Source organism: Crinia signifera, chromosome 6 (genome assembly GCF_055691185.1).
Source record: "Crinia signifera chromosome 6, ASM5569118v1, whole genome shotgun sequence".
Lineage (NCBI taxonomy): Eukaryota > Metazoa > Chordata > Amphibia > Anura > Myobatrachidae > Crinia > Crinia signifera.
In genome coordinates this window covers 10,436,787-10,455,129 of record NC_139222.1, presented here as the reverse complement: position 1 = coordinate 10,455,129, position 18,343 = coordinate 10,436,787, and the positions used below count along the sequence as shown (strand labels likewise).

At 49.6% G+C, this 18,343-nt stretch overlaps 1 protein-coding gene and 1 long non-coding RNA gene across 2 annotated transcripts in view; both read right to left on the bottom strand.

Moving 5' to 3' along the window:
- The window catches only part of LOC146007426 (uncharacterized), a 3,307-nt gene extending 2,196 nt beyond the window's left edge, over positions 1 to 1,111 (bottom strand). The window contains exons 1-2 of the mRNA XM_083145775.1: positions 1,018 to 1,111; positions 1 to 33 (exon numbers count right to left, since the gene is read on the bottom strand). The exon at positions 1 to 33 is cut by the window's left edge and continues 2,196 nt beyond it. Of these exons, the coding sequence (XP_083001901.1) occupies positions 1 to 33; positions 1,018 to 1,111 (127 nt within the window). The remainder of the gene's footprint in view (positions 34 to 1,017) is intronic.
- A 4,234-nt stretch (positions 1,112 to 5,345) lies between these two features.
- Positions 5,346 to 16,265, bottom strand: LOC146009997 (uncharacterized). The gene is made up of 3 exons (XR_014444714.1): positions 16,017 to 16,265; positions 7,221 to 7,301; positions 5,346 to 5,447 (listed from the first exon to the last, which is right to left on the bottom strand). It is a non-coding gene; the product is annotated as an uncharacterized LOC146009997 (long non-coding RNA).
- Positions 16,266 to 18,343: the final 2,078 nt, after the last annotated feature.

Genomic DNA, 18,343 nt, shown 5'->3' with positions numbered 1-18,343 from the left:
AACTTCCTGTGATGTCATCTTCTATTTTCAAATCTGAAAAACAAAATGGGGTTTATCCATCAGGGTGATTCCTTCTTGGGAATAACATACACGCATGGAAAGAGAGATCTTGTGTTACACGTGGAGCATTTCCACAGATATAGCGTGTGGCCGAAGACCCCCTCCCACATTGACACAATATGGACGCCCTTGCACTGAAGGGGTTAATCCCTGTGCTGCGGCGCCATCTATACACAAAAGTGGGCACTTGTCATGTTTAGAATGTGTTTTATCATTCTATGGGGGTTAGGGGTGAATTTATGAAGCTTGGAGAAGTGTTATCTATCCCCATAAAGAACGTTATGAGCAAGGTGATAATGGTTCAGCCAATCAGCTCTTACCTGTCAATTTACATATTGTAGCTGATTGGCTGAACCATTATAACCTTGCTCACAACGTTCTTTATGGGCATAGATAACACTTCTCCAAGCTTCATAAATTCACCCCTGAATGAGTAATGAGGAATGTAGTATAAGAGTACGAATGCCCTGGGGAGGTGATCACTGGCGCTGTGACTGGGACAGGAGATGACCATTTCCTAGCAGGCGGTGTGAAACCTTTGCCCCAAGACGTTTGCTTCATCCGGTGACAAACACGAATACTACAAAAGTAGTCCCGTCCTCCGCCTGTCCTGGTACTAGTCCAGCGTCTCCAAGCTCCGCCCTCTGCCAGCTACCACTGTAGAGGACCTGGTCTGTGTTCAGTGACCACTGGGGGAAACCAGCCGACACCAGTCAGGTGTGTCAGCAGCATGTCAACACGTACACCACAGCAAGCAGTAGTCAGGTGCCAGCGTTAGGGCCTGAGGAGGTCACTGGGGTAAGAGACCAGCTATAGTATCCAGGGCCGAGCATATGTATCCTATTACTGCAATAACTGCTATACCTTTATCCTGTAATGACACTATGGATAGAAGAATGGAGAATTCTTTCAAGAAATTGCATTTATCTTTTGCTGCGGCCCTTACATTGGGTGTACCTATAGCTTCAGTGTCTAGGGCTCTCAGGCTCTGGAGATCTGATAGGCAGAAGAGGTTCATTTGGAACATCACAACATTCCTTTCAGCAGTCATATAGGAAGAATCCAAGGCAATGACTACAGCAAGTCTCTCCTGGTAGGAACCTGGATTGTAGACTTTGCAGAAGAGTGGGAGAATTCAATTCAAGGCAAGAGGGGTCATTGGAATCATTCCACAAGGCTACAGCATAAAATGTATACAGTATCTGACAGGAAACAGGGTTGTGGAGTAAAAAAAACAAGCAGAGAAGCATATAGGAGGTTTCAGAAATATCCCGGATCTGAGGCACCTGAATAACATTTCTCAGGGTAAGAAAATTGCCAAGAGAGCAGCGTATTCCGATGTGGCCATATCTAGAAGATATCCTGACGGCAGCCGGTTCAGAAGAGGATAAGAAAGGACCTAAGTTATCTAATACACTTCCTGCAGCTTCACGGATGGATCATAAACTGGGGAAGTCAGTTACATCCAACACAGAGCATCGATTCCTGGGTTTACAGACACCAACAATTTAAAAAATTCCCTTTAAAAAAGGAAATATTCTCAAGGATCCAGTGACTATCAGGGGCCTTGATGAAGGAAGGGAAATTTCCTTTAAAACTAGGTCTCCTGCTCCTAGGAATCATGACCTCTTCTATAGGTGTTACACCTTGGGCACAGGCCAGCAATGTACATATTTCTGGGCACCAGGGGTTAAAGTGAGCCCGAACAGGATAAAACTGCCTTCCGTCAGTTCCATTTTGGAGGGCGGAATGATTCCACCACTGTTTCGCTCCCCTTGCCCTGCTGTATGTTCCTGCCTGCATCGCTAAAGAAGGCAGAGGGGTCGGAAACCTGGATGTCTCAGAGCAGGTCCATCCATCCGCAGCATGGCGATTTCAAATTATGCGTCGGCTTGCGATTTGGGAGCAAGTCGGAGCTTGCGGCCGGGACCTCGCGAGCCGTTGTTGCTCCTGCTCACCGTTGTTGCTCCTGCTGCTGCCGAGTTAGGAAAGTCCGGTGTCCCCCTGCTGGCTGCCTGGTTGTCTGTCTGTCTCCTCCTTCTCACCACTTCCCTTCTGAGGACAGAAGAGCACAGCACATCGCACATCTTTCCTTCCCCCTCACTTTCCTGTGACTGGGCCATCAACAAATCAAAGCTCGTGGGCCTCTCCTGATTGGCTGCCAGCCTGCGAGCTCCGATTGGCTGTCGGCCCGGTGACAGGGATCCACAGTGAGGGGAAGGAGAGATGCGCAATGCAGGGGCGGCTGCAGTGGTCAAGCTACCCGGATTGCTACCGTGAGCTACTAGTACTACTGATGTCGCATCCTGAGGAAGAGAGGACTAAGTGAAAGTGATAGAGGTCCTCCCCTTTTGGCTGAGGAGAGTGTAGTTTCTGACTTCCCAGAAATTGGCAGTACAGGAACCTTGGACATTACTCATCATTCCAGACCTTCTATATCAGGGTTCGGTCTATCATCTAGATCCAGCAGGATTATGTCTGAAGGCACTGAGATTGGAGGGAACTTGTTGAGACCGAACAAATTGAAGTCATCCAGATTCTGTTACTAGCAGGAGAGGACGTTTCTTCTCACACATATTATAAGGTCTGGCAGAGATGTATCATTTGGAGACTATCTTCTGAAGAGATCACTAACTCAACAACGGCGCAGGTCCTACAATTCTTATGCAATGGCTTCTCACTAGGACTAGCTGTTTCCACTCTTAAGGGATAAATACGGCCTGAAGTGTGGGTCCTAGATAGGAGATTAGCGGACAGTAACCTAATTAAGAAATTTTGCAAGGCCATTAAACAACGCGTCCACCCATCAAATCCATTGTGGCTCCTTCAGACTTGAATCTAGATCTTAATTCATTGATGAAACAACCATTTGAACCGTTACGAGAAACTCCTCCCATATTCCTGACTTGGAAGATCGTCTTTCTAGGGGCAATTACGTCTGTGAGGAGAGTGAGTTACAGGCCTTGTGGGTGGAAGAACCATACTTACACGTTTCCGTATATGGTGGTACATAGGACTTGTCCTAACTTTCTACCTAAGGGGGTTACTGTTTTCCTTCTGAATCAGGAGATATTTCCTGCTTCTTTTACTGAACTTAATAACAAGAAAGTGTCAGATTGGAAGACATATAGTCTGAGGTAATAACATTTACCTCAATAGACTAAAGGACATTCGTCATCCCAGAAGGAAGTCAGAAAGTCTGGTTTGTGGGAGCACAACCTATATCCAGATGGCTGAGAGACCTAATTACATTCATATACAAGAACAAAGGACGAGATGTTCTGGTTGTAACTAATGCAAACTCGGCCAGGGCTATGGTGACGTCATGGGCTAGGAAGGCGCGGGCGTCTATAAGGGACATTTGTGATGCAGCAACCTGGTCGCCTATACATACGTTCTCTAACCACTACGCTTTATATGTCTCTACTGCCCACTGTGGGGGTCACGTCTTGCATCGTGCCCTTGCTAAATAAACCAGATTACATTATTCTGCTTTGGTTTGTCCCATTGTTATGGCCGCCATGGGGATCGTAGAAGAAAGCAGCAATAACTCCAGTTCTTCTTATACATCCCATGGCAGCCATCACATCGCCCTCTCCTTGTAGTGTTTCTCCAGGGACCTAAATACGGAGATGCTTGAAACACCAGGAAGTGTGTGGGGTGGAGTGAGGTGGTATACCGGCAGGCGAGAGGGGATATACCGGCAGGCGTGAGGGGATATACCGGCAGGCGTGAGGGGATATACCGGCAGGCGTGAGGGGATATACCGACAGGGGTGAGGCGATGTACCGGCAGGCGTGAGGGGATGTACCGGCAGGCGTGAGGGGATGTACCGGCAGGCGTGAGGCGATGTACCGGCAGGCGTGAGGGGATGTACCGGCAGGCGTGAGGGGATGTACCGGCAGGCGTGAGGCGATGTACCGGCAGGCGTGAGGGGATGTACCGGCAGGCGTGAGGGGATGTACCGGCAGGCGTGGGGGGATGTACCGGCAGGCGTGAGGGGGTATACCGGCAGGCGTGAGGGGATATACCGGCAGGTGGGTGGTCCATAAAAACATCCGGTGCAAACTAGAGGAGACTGAGAACATCCAATGTTACGGCGGCCATGGGATCTCTAAGAAATGGAATTATCGGCGAATATAATTTGCTGCTCCCTAATCATTATATATTGTTGCAGCAAGTTATCATCATCATTTATTTATATGGCGCCACAAGGGCTCCGCAGCAGCTGCCAATACATAGATGAGCAAAAGAACAAAACAAGAAAATTGTGATTTACAGTACAAATGCAAACTAGGACAAGTACATGGTAAATAAAAGACAGTTGCAGCAGCGGACACTGAGGCAATTATAGCAGTGGCAGAAAAGGGGCGGGATAAGAGATTAGGGCAGTGACAGAGGAGGGGGCGGGATAAGAGATTAGGGCAGTGACAGAGGAGGGGGCGGGATAAGAGATTAGGGCAGTGACAGAGGAGGGGGCGGGATAAGAGATCAGGGCAGTGACAGAGGAGGGGGCGGGATAAGAGATTAGGGCAGTGACAGAGGTGGGGGCGGGATAAGAGATTAGGGCAGTGACAGAGGAGGGGGCGGGATAAGAGATTAGGGGCAGTGACAGAGGAGGTGGCGGGATAAGAGATGAGGGCAGTGACAAAGGACGGGGGCGGGATAAGAGATTAGGGTAGTGACAGAGGAGGGGGCGGGATAAGAGATTAGAGCAGTGACAGAGGAGGGGGCGGGATAAGAGATTAGGGTAGTGACAGAGGAGGGGGCGGGATAAGAGATTAGGGCAGTGACAAAGGAGGGGGCGGGATAAGAGATTAGGGCAGTGACAGAGGTGGGGGCGGGATAAGAGATTAGGGCAGTGACAGAGGAGGGGGCGGGATAAGAGATTAGGGGCAGTGACAGAGGAGGTGGCGGGATAAGAGATGAGGGCAGTGACAAAGGACGGGGGCGGGATAAGAGATTAGGGTAGTGACAGAGGAGGGGGCGGGATAAGAGATTAGAGCAGTGACAGAGGAGGGGGCGGGATAAGAGATTAGGGTAGTGACAGAGGAGGGGGCGGGATAAGAGATTAGGGCAGTGACAAAGGAGGGGGGCGGGATAAGAGATTAGGGCAGTGACAGAGGAGGGGGTGGGATAAGAGATTAGTGTAGGGGTAGATGTACAAAGCCTTGGAGAGCAACAATCAGCTCCTGTCATTTATCAAACACAGCCCATAACATGGCAGCTAGGATCTGATTGGCTGGTACTATACCACTCCCCTTATATTACTCACCTGTGCTGATACCTGTAGGGATCTCCTCCTCCTTACACGGCTGATCTCCCCTCACATACGTCTCCTCTTCTCCTTCTAGGTTCTCCTCTTTAATATTAGTCAGAGCTTCCTCCTATTACCCCACAATACAATGAGATACAGGAGTAATGGTCAGTAATGCAGAATACACAGAAGTCTATCAGTAAGACGCACACAGCCGCTGTACAGCAGGAAGTCACTGGTGTGTGATGGGAGCTAATCTCTATCTATGTGATACATGTGCAATGTCATGTATGATCTGTGCACATAACACGGGTCTATGTTACACATAATTACTATGTACAGGCTTTAGTACAGGGGACATTGGTTTGCAGATTGGGGAAGAGATGGTATTTCCCTGTGTCTGGTTATTACTTAGGCCTAGGTCCTACCTGCTGCCACCCTCGGTCCTATCCCAGCTACAGCACCGGGGATCACATGCCTGTGTTCCCCTGTGGTAGACACCTGCCCCGGGGAGCGCTGTCACCTCGGGGATTATATTCCCCCGGAGTACGGCCATCGGCGTGGAGGACCTACATGACGGCCATATATCCATCAGCGTGATTCCTTGTACGGGGATCAGTGGCAGTTTTACTACCGGACCTTCCATCATCCACCACCAACAGACCCCGGGGATCCTGACTCTCTGATATGTGATGTCGGGTGGAGTGGACGACGTGTAGCGTGACCTAGATCTAGTGCGTGACCTCCCAACATCGGTCCAGGTCCCAGTGAGCCTTTGATTCAGCCATCTGGGATGTCTCGTGGGTCCTCTGCTAACATGTCCCGTAGTGTTATCCTTGTCTCCCCGGTGCCTCCTATCCCTCCTCATCATACAGCCTTCCCTTTACTCATCTGTAAGGGGGATATTCTATTATACCTGGTGCTAATTTGGATGATGGACACAAACTGACATCAGAAAAGAGTTGGTGATGCAGGTGGACGCCGTACAGTGCTGAGGGAACTGTACTAAGATGGGAGTTAAAATTTACATAGGATGTTGCTATAGGCAACCAAGGCTCCTGTGTTCGTAATAGATAAGAGTGATGTCACTGTGACGCTCCCAGACCCCCTCACCTCCCCAGTCAGGTCCCTGTGTCAGTGATAGAGATAAGAGTGATGTCACTGACGCTCCCAGACCCCCTCACCTCCCCGGTCATGTCCCTGTGTCAGTGATAGAGATAAGAGTGATGTCACTGTGACGCTCCCAGACCCCCTCACCTCCCCAGTCAGGTCCCTGTGTCAGTAATAGAGATAAGAGTGATGTCACTGTGACGCTCCCAGACCCCCTCACCTCCCCGGTCAGGTCCCTGTGTCAGTTATAGAGATAAGAGTGATGTCACTGTGATGCTCCCAGACCCCCTCACCTCCCCGGTCAGGTCCCTGTGTCAGTAATAGAGATAAGAGTGATGTCACTGTGACGCTCCCAGACCCCCTCACCTCCCCGGTCAGGTCCCTGTGTTAGTAATAGAGATAAGAGTGATGTCACTGTGACGCTCCCAGACCCCCTCACCTCCCCGGTCAGGTCCTTGTGTCAGTAATAGAGATAAGAGTGATGTCACTGTGACGCTCCCAGAACCCCTCACCTCCCCAGTCAGGTCCCTGTGTTAGTAATAGAGATAAGAGTGATGTCACTGTGACGCTCCCAGACCCCCTCACCTCCCCAGTCAGGTGCCTGTGTCAGTAATAGAGATTAGAGTGATGTCACTGTGACGCTCGCAGACCCCTCACCTCCCCAGTCAGGTCCCTGTGTCAGTAATAGAGACAAGAGTGATGTCACTGTGACGCTCCCAGACCCCCTCACCTCCCCGGTCAGGTCCCTGTGTCAGTAATATAGATAAGAGTGATGTCACATGTGACCTCTGACCTTGTATATTACCGCTTCCATGATGGCGTCTCTACAGTCCTCTGTGTAACGTCTCTGTGCGCGTCTCGCAGCGTAATCCCTCTGCCAATAGGGGAGAATAAACACACATGTAACCGGAAGCAAAAGAACGGAGCCGTAGCACAATGTGCATAAAGTGACAATAAGCAGCACAAAGTCCCCTAATAACGGGAACACGACCTCCCCACGCTGCATTCTGTAGTAGGGTAGAGGGACTATGGCCGGCGCTAGCGTCCAGTGAGTATGTAATAATACCACAGATACCCCCATTAGGATTAATAACGTATGTACCAATAATTACCCCAAATTACAGGACATAAATGTAAACAAGTTATTGTACACAAACTATATACATAATACACACATACATAGTGATAGCAGGGGTCGTGACCTATAGCAGCCTGGCACCAGGTGTGGGCGCTGCGGTGGGATTAGGAAGCGCGGGGGGTTCTGGTATTAGCGGTTTGGCGCCATCCTGGCGCGTTTTGTACACAGAGGCCCATCATCCTGTATGGAGAGCGCGCACGTTACATTCCCGCAATCGTAGCTCCGCCTCCTGTGGCATTTTACTGCGAGCCTGTGAAGTGCTGACAAACACGACACGATGCAATCTTTATTGAGTTAACTTGGCTCCGCCTCCCCACAGGCCCGCAAACTGTGGTACAATGCCAAAAGGGGCGTGGCCTAATTATGTAAGACACCTTGTCATCAGTGGTGTAACTATAGATGGTGCACTTGCTGTGGGGTCCAGCTGTTTCAAGCTGTTTCAGGGGCCCACAGGCCCAGCAAACCACCCCCTGCACCACGCTCTCACTTCCCACCAGCTGCTGCAGCAGGACAGCACTGAGCTGGGGGTACCAACATGGAGCATTCATCACCTACCTGTCCCCCCTCCCCGACAGCAAGCTGCACATGCACACCAACAGCTCCATGATCCGGCAACAGAAGAGGGAGCCATCAGGTGAGCTGGCTAGTGGCCTTCAGTGTGCCTGGTCTCAGGAGTGGGGTGGAATGTATATATGTAAGGGAGCAGTGTGGCATGTACAAATGGGAGCGGCAGTGCATGCATGTATGAATGGGAGCGGCAGTGTATGTATGTATGAATGGGAGTGGCAGTGCATGTATGTATGAATGGGAGCGGCAGTAAATGTATGTATGTATGAATGGGAGCGGCAGTGTATGTATGTATGAATGGGAGCGGCAGTGTATGTATGTATGTATGAATGGGAGCGGCAGTATATGTATGTATGAATGGGAGCGGCAGTGTATGTATGTATGAATGGGAGCGGCAGTGCATGTATGTATGAATGGGAGCGGCAGTGCATGTATGTATGAATGGGAGCGGCAGTGCATGCATGTATGAAATGGGAGCGTCAGTGTATGCATGTATGAATGGGAGCGGCAGTGTATGCATGTATGAATGGGAGCGGCAGTATATGTATGTATGAATGGGAGCGGCAGTGCATTTATCTATGAATGGGAACGGCAGTGTATGTATGTATGAATGGGAGCGGCAGTATATGTATGTATGAATGGGAGCGGCAGTATATGTATGTATGAATGGGAGCGGCAGTGCATGCATGTATGAAATGGGAGTGGCAGTGTATGTATGTATGAATGGGAGCGTCAGTGTATGTATGTATGAAATGGGAGCGGCAGTGCATGTATGTATGAATGGGAGCGGCAGTATATGTATGTATGAAATGGGAGCGGCAGTGTATGTATGTATGACATGGGAGCGGCAGTGTATGTATGTATGAATGGGAGCGGCAGTGTATGTATGTAGGAATGGGAGCGGCAGTATATGTATGTATGAATGGGAGCGGCAGTGTATGTATGTAGGAATGGGAGCGGCAGTGTATGTATGTATGTATGAAATGGGAGCGGCAGTGCATGTATGTATGAATGGGAGCGGCAGTATATGTATGTATGAAATGGGAGCGGCAGTGTATGTATGTATGAAATGGGAGCGGCAGTATATGTATGTATGACATGGGAGCGGCAGTGCATGTATGTATGAATGGGAGCGGCAGTATATGTATGTATGAAATGGGAGCGGCAGTGTATGTATGTATGAAATGGGAGCGGCAGTATATGTATGTATGACATGGGAGCGGCAGTGTATGTATGTATGAATGGGAGCGGCAGTATATGTATGTATGAAATGGGAGCGGCAGTGTATGTATGTATGACATGGGAGCGGCAGTGCATGTATGTATGAATGGGAGCGGCAGTATATGTATGTATGAAATGGGAGCGGCAGTGTATGTATGTATGACATGGGAGCGGCAGTGTATGTATGTAGGAATGGGAGCGGCAGTGTATGTATGTAGGAATGGGAGCGGCAGTATATGTATGTATGAATGGGAGCGGCAGTGTATGTATGTAGGAATGGGAGCGGCAGTGTATGTATGTATGAAATGGGAGCGGCAGTGCATGTATGTATGAATGGGAGCGGCAGTATATGTATGTATGAAATGGGAGCGGCAGTGTATGTATGTATGAAATGGGAGCGGCAGTATATGTATGTATGACATGGGAGCGGCAGTGCATGTATGTATGAATGGGAGCGGCAGTATATGTATGTATGAAATGGGAGCGGCAGTGTATGTATGTATGAAATGGGTGCGGCAGTATATGTATGTATGACATGGGAGCGGCAGTGCATGTATGTATGAATGGGAGCGGCAGTATATGTATGTATGAAATGGGAGCGGCAGTGTATGTATGTATGAAATGGGAGCGGCAGTATATGTATGTATGACATGGGAGCGGCAGTGCATGTATGTATGAAATGGGAGCGGCAGTATATGTATGTATGACATGGGAGCGGCAGTGTATGTATGTATGAAATGGGAGCGGCAGTATATGACATGGGAGCGGCAGTGTATGTATGTATGAAATGGGAGCGGCAGTATATGTATGTATGACATGGGAGCGGCAGTGCATGTATGTATGAAATGGGAGCGGCAGTGTATGTATGTATGACATGGGTGCGGCAGTATATGTATGTATGACATGGGAGCGGCAGTGCATGTATGTATGAATGGGAGCGGCAGTATATGTATGTATGAAATGGGAGCGGCAGTGTATGCATGTATGAAATGGGAGCGGCAGTATCTGTATGTATGAATGGGAGCGGCAGTATATGTATGTATGAATGGGAGCGGCAGTATATGTATGTATGAATGGGAGCGGCAGTGCATGTATGTATGAATGGGAGCGGCAGTATATGTATGTATGAATGGGAGCGGCAGTATATGTATGTATGACATGGGAGCGGCAGTGCATGTATGTATGAATGGGAGCGGCAGTATATGTATGTATGAAATGGGAGCGGCAGTGTATGTATGTATGAATGGGAGCGGCAGTATATGTATGTATGAATGGGAGCGGCAGTATATGTATGTATGACATGGGAGCGGCAGTGCATGTATGTATGAATGGGAGCGGCAGTATATGTATGTATGAAATGGGAGCGGCAGTGTATGCATGTATGAATGGGAGCTAAGAACAAATTATAGAGTAGCTTCCCAGCGCTGGTCTATTCTTCTAGGTGTTGTCCTGCAATCAATTTAGGATATATTCATGGGGTGTGTTGCCCATGGGACCACACTGACCTTGGTGTTGGTCCCTATATGCAAAACAAGGTTTCTTTTAAGCGTTCCTCAAATCCGATCCCTCTGTTATACAGTGAAGTGGGATGAGTTGTGAACCAACGTGACTGACCTGATGGTTATTCCCTATATGCACATCATGGTATCTTTTATATCTTCAAAAACCTTTCGTTTGTTCTGCTATCCACAATTAGTAAGTTATAAAAACCGTACTGACCTGGCACCAAGGCCCTATGTTCATATCACGGTTTCTTTAGTGTGTCCCAGGATGCGAAGCAGGTATCCAACATCAAACGTCAAGAGGTTTCCAAGTATAAAGTGGTTTATTAAAACATGATATAAAAATTCCACAAAATTCAAAAAGTCCAAAGTCCAAAAAGAACTGATAAAAAGCCAGTATGGAGAGGGACGGAAAACTCCAAGACTATACCCAAAGACAACTCACTCTTCCGGATCAGAGGGGAATGTCCAGGGGTGGGACCGATGGAATAGGTCTTTAACAAGAAGTTGTCCGTACCTCACCCACACCACACCAACGCGTTTCAAAGTAAATTCTTCCTCAGGGTGTGTCACACCCTGAGGAAGAATTTACTTTGAAACGCGTTGGTGTGGTGTGGGTGAGGTACGGACAACTTCTTGTTATGAATGGGAGCGTCAGTGTATGTATGTATGAAATGGGAGCGGCAGTGCATGTATGTATGAATGGGAGCGGCAGTGCATGTATGTATGAATGGGAGCGGCAGTATATGTATGTATGAAATGGGAGCGGCAGTGTATGCATGTATGAATGGGAGCTGCAGTATATGTATGTATGAATGGGAGTGGCAGTATATGTATGTATGAATGGGAGCGGCAGTGTATGCATGTATGAATGGGAGTGGCAGTATATGTATGTATGAATGGGAGCGGCAGTGCATGTATGTATGAATGGGAGCGGCAGTGCATGTATGTATGAATGGGAGCGGCAGTATATGTATGTATGAAATGGGAGCGGCAGTGTATGCATGTATGAATGGGAGCTGCAGTATATGTATGTATGAATGGGAGTGGCAGTATATGTATGTATGAATGGGAGCGGCAGTGTATGCATGTATGAATGGGAGTGGCAGTGTATGTATGTATGAATGGGAGTGGCAGTATATGTATGTATGAATGGGAGCGGCAGTGCATGCATGCATGTATGAATGGGAGCGGCAGTGTATGCATGTATGAATGGGAGCGGCAGTGTATGTATGTATGAATGGGAGCGGCAGTGTATGCATGTATAAATGGGAGCGGCAGTGTATGTATGTATGAATGGGAGCGGCAGTGTATGCATGTATGAATGGGAACGGCAGTGCATGCATGTATGAATGGGAGCGGCAGTGCATGTATGTATGAATGGGAGCGGCAGTGCATGCATGTATGAATGGGAGCGGCAGTGTATGTATGTATGAAATGGGAGCGGCAGTGTATGTATGTATGAATGGGAGCGGCAGTGCATGCATGTACGAATGGGAGCGGCAGTGTATGCATGTATGAATGGGAGCGGCAGTGCATGTATGTATGAATGGGAGCGGCAGTGTATGTATGTATGAATGGGAGCGGCAGTGTATGCATGTATGAATGGGAGCGGCAGTGTATGTATTTATGTATGAATGGGAGCGGCAGTGTATGTATGTAGGAATGGGAGCGGCAGTGCATGCATGTATGAATGGGAGTGGCAGTGCATGCATGTATGAATGGGAGCTGCAGTATATGTATGAATGGGAGCGGCAGTATATGCATGTATGAATGGGAGCGGCAGTGTATGCATGTATGAATGGGAGCCGCAGTGTATGTATGTATGAATGGGAGCCGCAGTGTATGTATGTATGAAATGGGAGCGGCAGTGTATGTATGTATGAAATGGGAGCGGCAGTGTATGTATGTATGAATGGGAGCGGCAGTGTATGTATGTATGAATGGGAGCGGCAGTGTATGTATGTATGAAATGGGAGCGTCAGTGTATGTATGTATGAATGGGAACGGCAGTGTATGTATGTATGAATGGGAACGGCAGTGTATGTATGTATGAATGGGAGCGGCAGTGTATGTATGTATGAATGGGAGCGGCAGTGTATGTATGTATGAATGGGAGCGGCAGTGTATGTATGTATGAATGGGAGCGGCAGTGTATGCATGTATGAATGGGAGCGGCAGTGTATGCATGTATGAATGGGAGCTGCAGTGTATGTATGTATGAATGGGAGCGGCAGTGTATGTATGTATGAATGGGAGCGGCAGTGTATGTATGTATGAAATGGGAGCGGCAGTGTATGTATGTATGAAATGGGAGCGGCAGTGTATGTATGTATGAATGGGAGCGGCAGTGTATGTATGTATGAATGGGAGCGGCAGTGTATGTATGTATGAAATGGGAGCGTCAGTGTATGTATGTATGAATGGGAACGGCAGTGTATGTATGTATGAATGGGAGCGGCAGTGTATGTATGTATGAATGGGAGCGGCAGTGTATGTATGTATGAATGGGAGCGGCAGTGCATGTATGTATGAATGGGAGCGGCAGTGTATGTATGTATGAATGGGAGCGGCAGTGTATGTATGTATGAATGGGAGCGGCAGTGTATGTATGTATGAATGGGAGCGGCAGTGTATGTATGTATGAAATGGGAGCGTCAGTGTATGTATGTATGAATGGGAGCGGCAGTGTATGTATGTATGAATGGGAGCGGCAGTGTATGTATGTATGAATGGGAGCGGCAGTGTATGTATGTATGAATGGGAGTGGCAGTGCATGCATGTATGAATGGGAGTGGCAGTGCATGCATGTATGAATGGGAACGGCAGTGCATGCATGTACGAACGGGAGTTGCAGTATATGTATGTATGAATGGGAGCGGCAGTGCATGTATGTATGAATGGGAGCGGCAGTGTATGTATGTATGAATGGGAGCGGCAGTGTATGTATGTATGAATGGGAGCGGCAGTGTATGTATGTATGAATGGGAGCGGCAGTGTATGTATGTATGAATGGGAACGGCAGTGTATGTATGTATGTATGAATGGGAGCGGCAGTGTATGTATGTATGAATGGGAGCGGCAGTGTATGTATGTATGAATGGGAACGGCAGTGTATGTATGTATGAATGGGAGCGGCAGTGTATGTATGTATGAATGGGAACGGCAGTATATGTATGTATGAATGGGAGCGGCAGTGTATGTATGTATGAATGGGAACGGCAGTGTATGTATGTATGAATGGGAGCGGCAGTGTATGTATGTATGATTGGGAGCGGCAGTGTATGTATGTATGAATGGGAGCGGCAGTATATGTATGTATGAATGGGAACGGCAGTGTATGTATGTATGTATGTATGAATGGGAGTGGCAGTGCATGCATGTATGAATGGGAACGGCAGTGCATGCATGTACGAACGGGTGTTGCAGTATATGTATGTATGAATGGGAGCGGCAGTGCATGTATGTATGAATGGGAGCGCCAGTGAATGTATGTATGAATGGGAGCGGCAGTGTATGTATGTATGAATGGGAGCGGCAGTGTATGTATGTATGAATGGGAGCGGCAGTGTATGTATGTATAAATGGGAGCGGCAGTGCATGTATGTATGAATGGGAGCGGCAGTGCATGTATGTATGAATGGGAGCGGCAGTGTATGTTTGTATGAATGGGAGCGGCAGTGTATGTATGTATGAATGGGAACGGCAGTGTATGTATGTATGAATGGGAGCGGCAGTGTATGTATGTATGAATGGGAGCGGCAGTGTATGTATGTATGAATGGGAGCGGCAGTGTATGTATGTATGAATGGGAACGGCAGTGTATGTATGTATGAATGGGAACGGCAGTGTATGTATGTATGAATGGGAGCGGCAGTGTATGTATGTATGAATGGGAGCGGCAGTGTATGTATGTATGAATGGGAGCGGCAGTGTATGTATGTATGAATGGGAACGGCAGTGTATGTATGTATGTATGAATGGGAATGGCAGTGTATGTATGTATGTATGAATGGGAGCGGCAGTGTATGTATGTATGAATGGGAACGGCAGTGTATGTATGTATGAATGGGAACGGCAGTGCATGTATGTATGAATGGGAACGGCAGTGCATGTATGTATGAATGGGAGCGGCAGTGTATGTATGTATGAATGGGAGCGGCAGTGTATGAATGGGAGCGGCAGTGTATGTATGTATGAATGGGAGCGGCAGTGCATGTATGTATGAATATGAGCGGCAGTGTATGTATGTATGAATGGGAGCGGCAGTGTATGTATGTATGAATGAGAGCGGCAGTGCATGTATGTATGAATGGGAGCGTCAGTGTATGTATGTATGAAATGGGAGTGGCAGTGTATGTATGTATGAATGGGAGCGGCAGTGCATGCATGTATGAAATGGGAGCGGCAGTACATGCATGTATGAATGGGAGCGGCAGTGCATGCATGTATGAATGGGAGCGGCAGTGCATGCATGTATGAATGGGAGCGGCAGTAGATGCATGTATGAATGGGAGCAGCAGTGCATGCATGTATGAAATGGGAGTGGCAGTATATGTATGTATGAACGGGAGCGGCAGGGCAGGCATGTATGAACGGGAGCGGCAGTGCATGCATGTACGAACGGGAGCGGCAGGGCACGCATGTATGAATGGGAGTGGCAGGGCAGGCATGTATGTATGGTACTTAAATTGGAGAACACATAATATGCAACTTTGTGGTTACGCCCCTCACATGGATGACCACACCTACCAGTGGTTGGCCACACCCCTCTAGTGGGCCCCTGCAGCAACATTTCCCTGGTGGAAATTCAAACAGTTCACCACCATCGATGGTACAAGTCTCTGGCACCGGACATCATACCATCGATGATCGAGAGCCAGGCCCTACCTCCCCCACACACAGGTGTAACCTGTAATAGGGATTCTGCGGGCTCCTTTAGGGAGCCAAAATGGCCCCCGGAGCAGGATAAGGGGGTGGGGCGCCAGGGTGGCTGGTCCCCTTCTTGTCACCTATCCAGGAAGAGGGCCAGTGAGAAGAGACAGGGTTAATTGAGGGGGACGGGAGCAGTAGCAGGGTTAAAAGCAGAGAGCAGGGGGGCTGAGCTCACTCATCCCCCAGCTAGGACGGAGACAGAGCCGCAGCAGCGCCAGCACCATACCTCACATTCCTCACATACCGCAGATCAGAGGAGAGGCCAGTAGCAGCTACAGCAGATTGTTCCCAAGGGAGAGGAGGCTTCCAGCAGCTGGGCACACAGACACCCCCGGCAGGTCCGTACACAAGCAGCCAACGTCAAAGGGCATGGAGATCGATCAGGCAATTGTAGCAGTACAGGCCACCACAAGCAGCAGCATGCAGGCAGGAAAAAAGCCAGCAAATCGACCAGAGAGGAGCAGCTCACAGGCGCCATCTGGTGGTCGGAGGAAGGAAGTGCAGATCAAGTCTGTTCAGCAAGGTCGCTCAAGCATCCGGCCAGCAGAAGCAGCAGCACGGGGACACAGAAGGAGAATTCCTGCCAGGTCAGAAGAGGCATCGCTACACAGTGGCGTAACTATAGCACCGCAGCCCCCGCCACCGCGGGGGGGCGTGTGCATGTGGGGGCGCCGGGGGCTGCGGTGCTATAGTTACACCCCCCCCCCCAATCCCCTGCAGACTTACCTATCTCGCTGGTCCCGGCGGCTCCGTTCTTCTGCTGAGGACCACCACAAAATGGCCGCTCCCATATAGCACACAGTTCTCTGAAACTGCCTGCTGTATGGGGGCGGCCATTTTGTGGTGGTCCTCAGCAGAAGAAGAACGTAGCCGCCGGGACCAGCGCGATAGGTAAGGCTGCAGGGGATTGGGGGGGGAGGGGGGGTTTGCATGGGCGGCGGGGGATTGGGGGTGCTTGGTGGGGCGGCGGCGGGGGGGGCGCCCAAAACGTAGTTACGCCACTGTCGCTACAGGGTGAGAGCAAGCGCTTGAGGGAGGAGGTGATGCCGGAGGCCACAGAATCAGACGGGCACGAGTCAGGGGAGGAGGGCCAGAGCACCAGGGGTTCATGGATACATGCCGGGACACAGGGGGGAGAGGGGAGGCAGCAGGGAGAGCTGAGCAGGTTCACCAGAGGTGCGGGGGAAGTGGGTCTTCCTTGCGGAAACCCAGAACTACAACAGCCCTGCGCTGTCATAGGGGAAGCCGGGAGGAGTACAGGGAGCCAGCGGCGGGGAGCGAAAGCCGGGATTATTTCGCCCCCTCCCCTCGTTTTGATTCCCCACCCCGGAGGGAGTACTGCAGTCCCACTACCCCTTCTAACGGGCAGCGGCCAGAGCGACTTGCTGATGAGGAGCAGATACAGGCACTTTTAACACAAGCCAGAGGGGGGTTGGTGGGAGCTTGCCAGGGAGCAACGGGGGACACATCGGCCCATGCCGCAACCAGCAGGGTGGCAGCACAGACATTCGGAAGCAGTTTGACCCATGCCTCCACCAGCAGGGCGCCAGCACAATCGTGCGCCACGGCAAGCACAGCAGAAGGGGTGGGGACCGAGGCCGTAGCCCAGACAAGCGCGGTGCAAGGAAGCATCGGATGGGAAAGGCGCGGTATCGGTGAGATAAGCAATGTTTGTAATGTACATGCAGGTATTGATGCAGTATTGCAGGGTAGCAATGTGAAATATGTTTCTGTGTCTGACTTGCTGAAGGTAGCAGCCAGAGCCTAGCGGCAGGTGCAGGGGCATTGCCGCGCAGCAATAGCAGGACAAGCTTAAATGTTACTCATTTAATGATGCAGGGTGCACCAGGCAGTCCTGTAAGTGTAACCACGCATGTACAATCTGCAGCGGGAATCGCCCAGCAAAGGATTGCTGTAAGCGGAATGGTCAGCACGGGGACAAGGCACCCGGAGCGACAGTCACTGATAAAAGCACCTAGCCCAGGGAGGCTAGGGGGGATCTGGGGGTGGCCATCCATATACCCTAGCAAGCTGTTATAGGAGGGCTTTCTGGAGGGTTTTAGGATCCCCATAAGGAAGCCCGTCTGGCCCAGCGTGGGCAGCTCGAACCTGTTGGTGAAATGTGGGCTTAAGGTAAAGACAGGCTTACACTGGACAGGCTTACACGGTATATACAATGGTCAGCGGCATGTGGGCTTAAGGTAAAGACAGGCTTACACTGGACATGCGTACACGGTATATACAATGGTTAGCGGCATGTGGGCTTAAGGTAAAGACAGGCTTACACTGGACATGCGTACACTGTATATACAATGGTTAGTGGCATGTGGGCTTAAGGTAAAGACAGGCTTACACTGGACAGGCTTACACTGTATATACAATGGTTAGTGGCATGTGGGCTTAAGGTAAAGACAGGCTTACACTGGACAGGCTTACACTGTATATACAATGGTTAGCGGCATGTGGGATAAGGTAAAGACAGGCTTACACTGGACATGCGTACACTGTATATACAATGGTTAGCGGCATGTGGGCTTAAGGTAAAGACAGGCT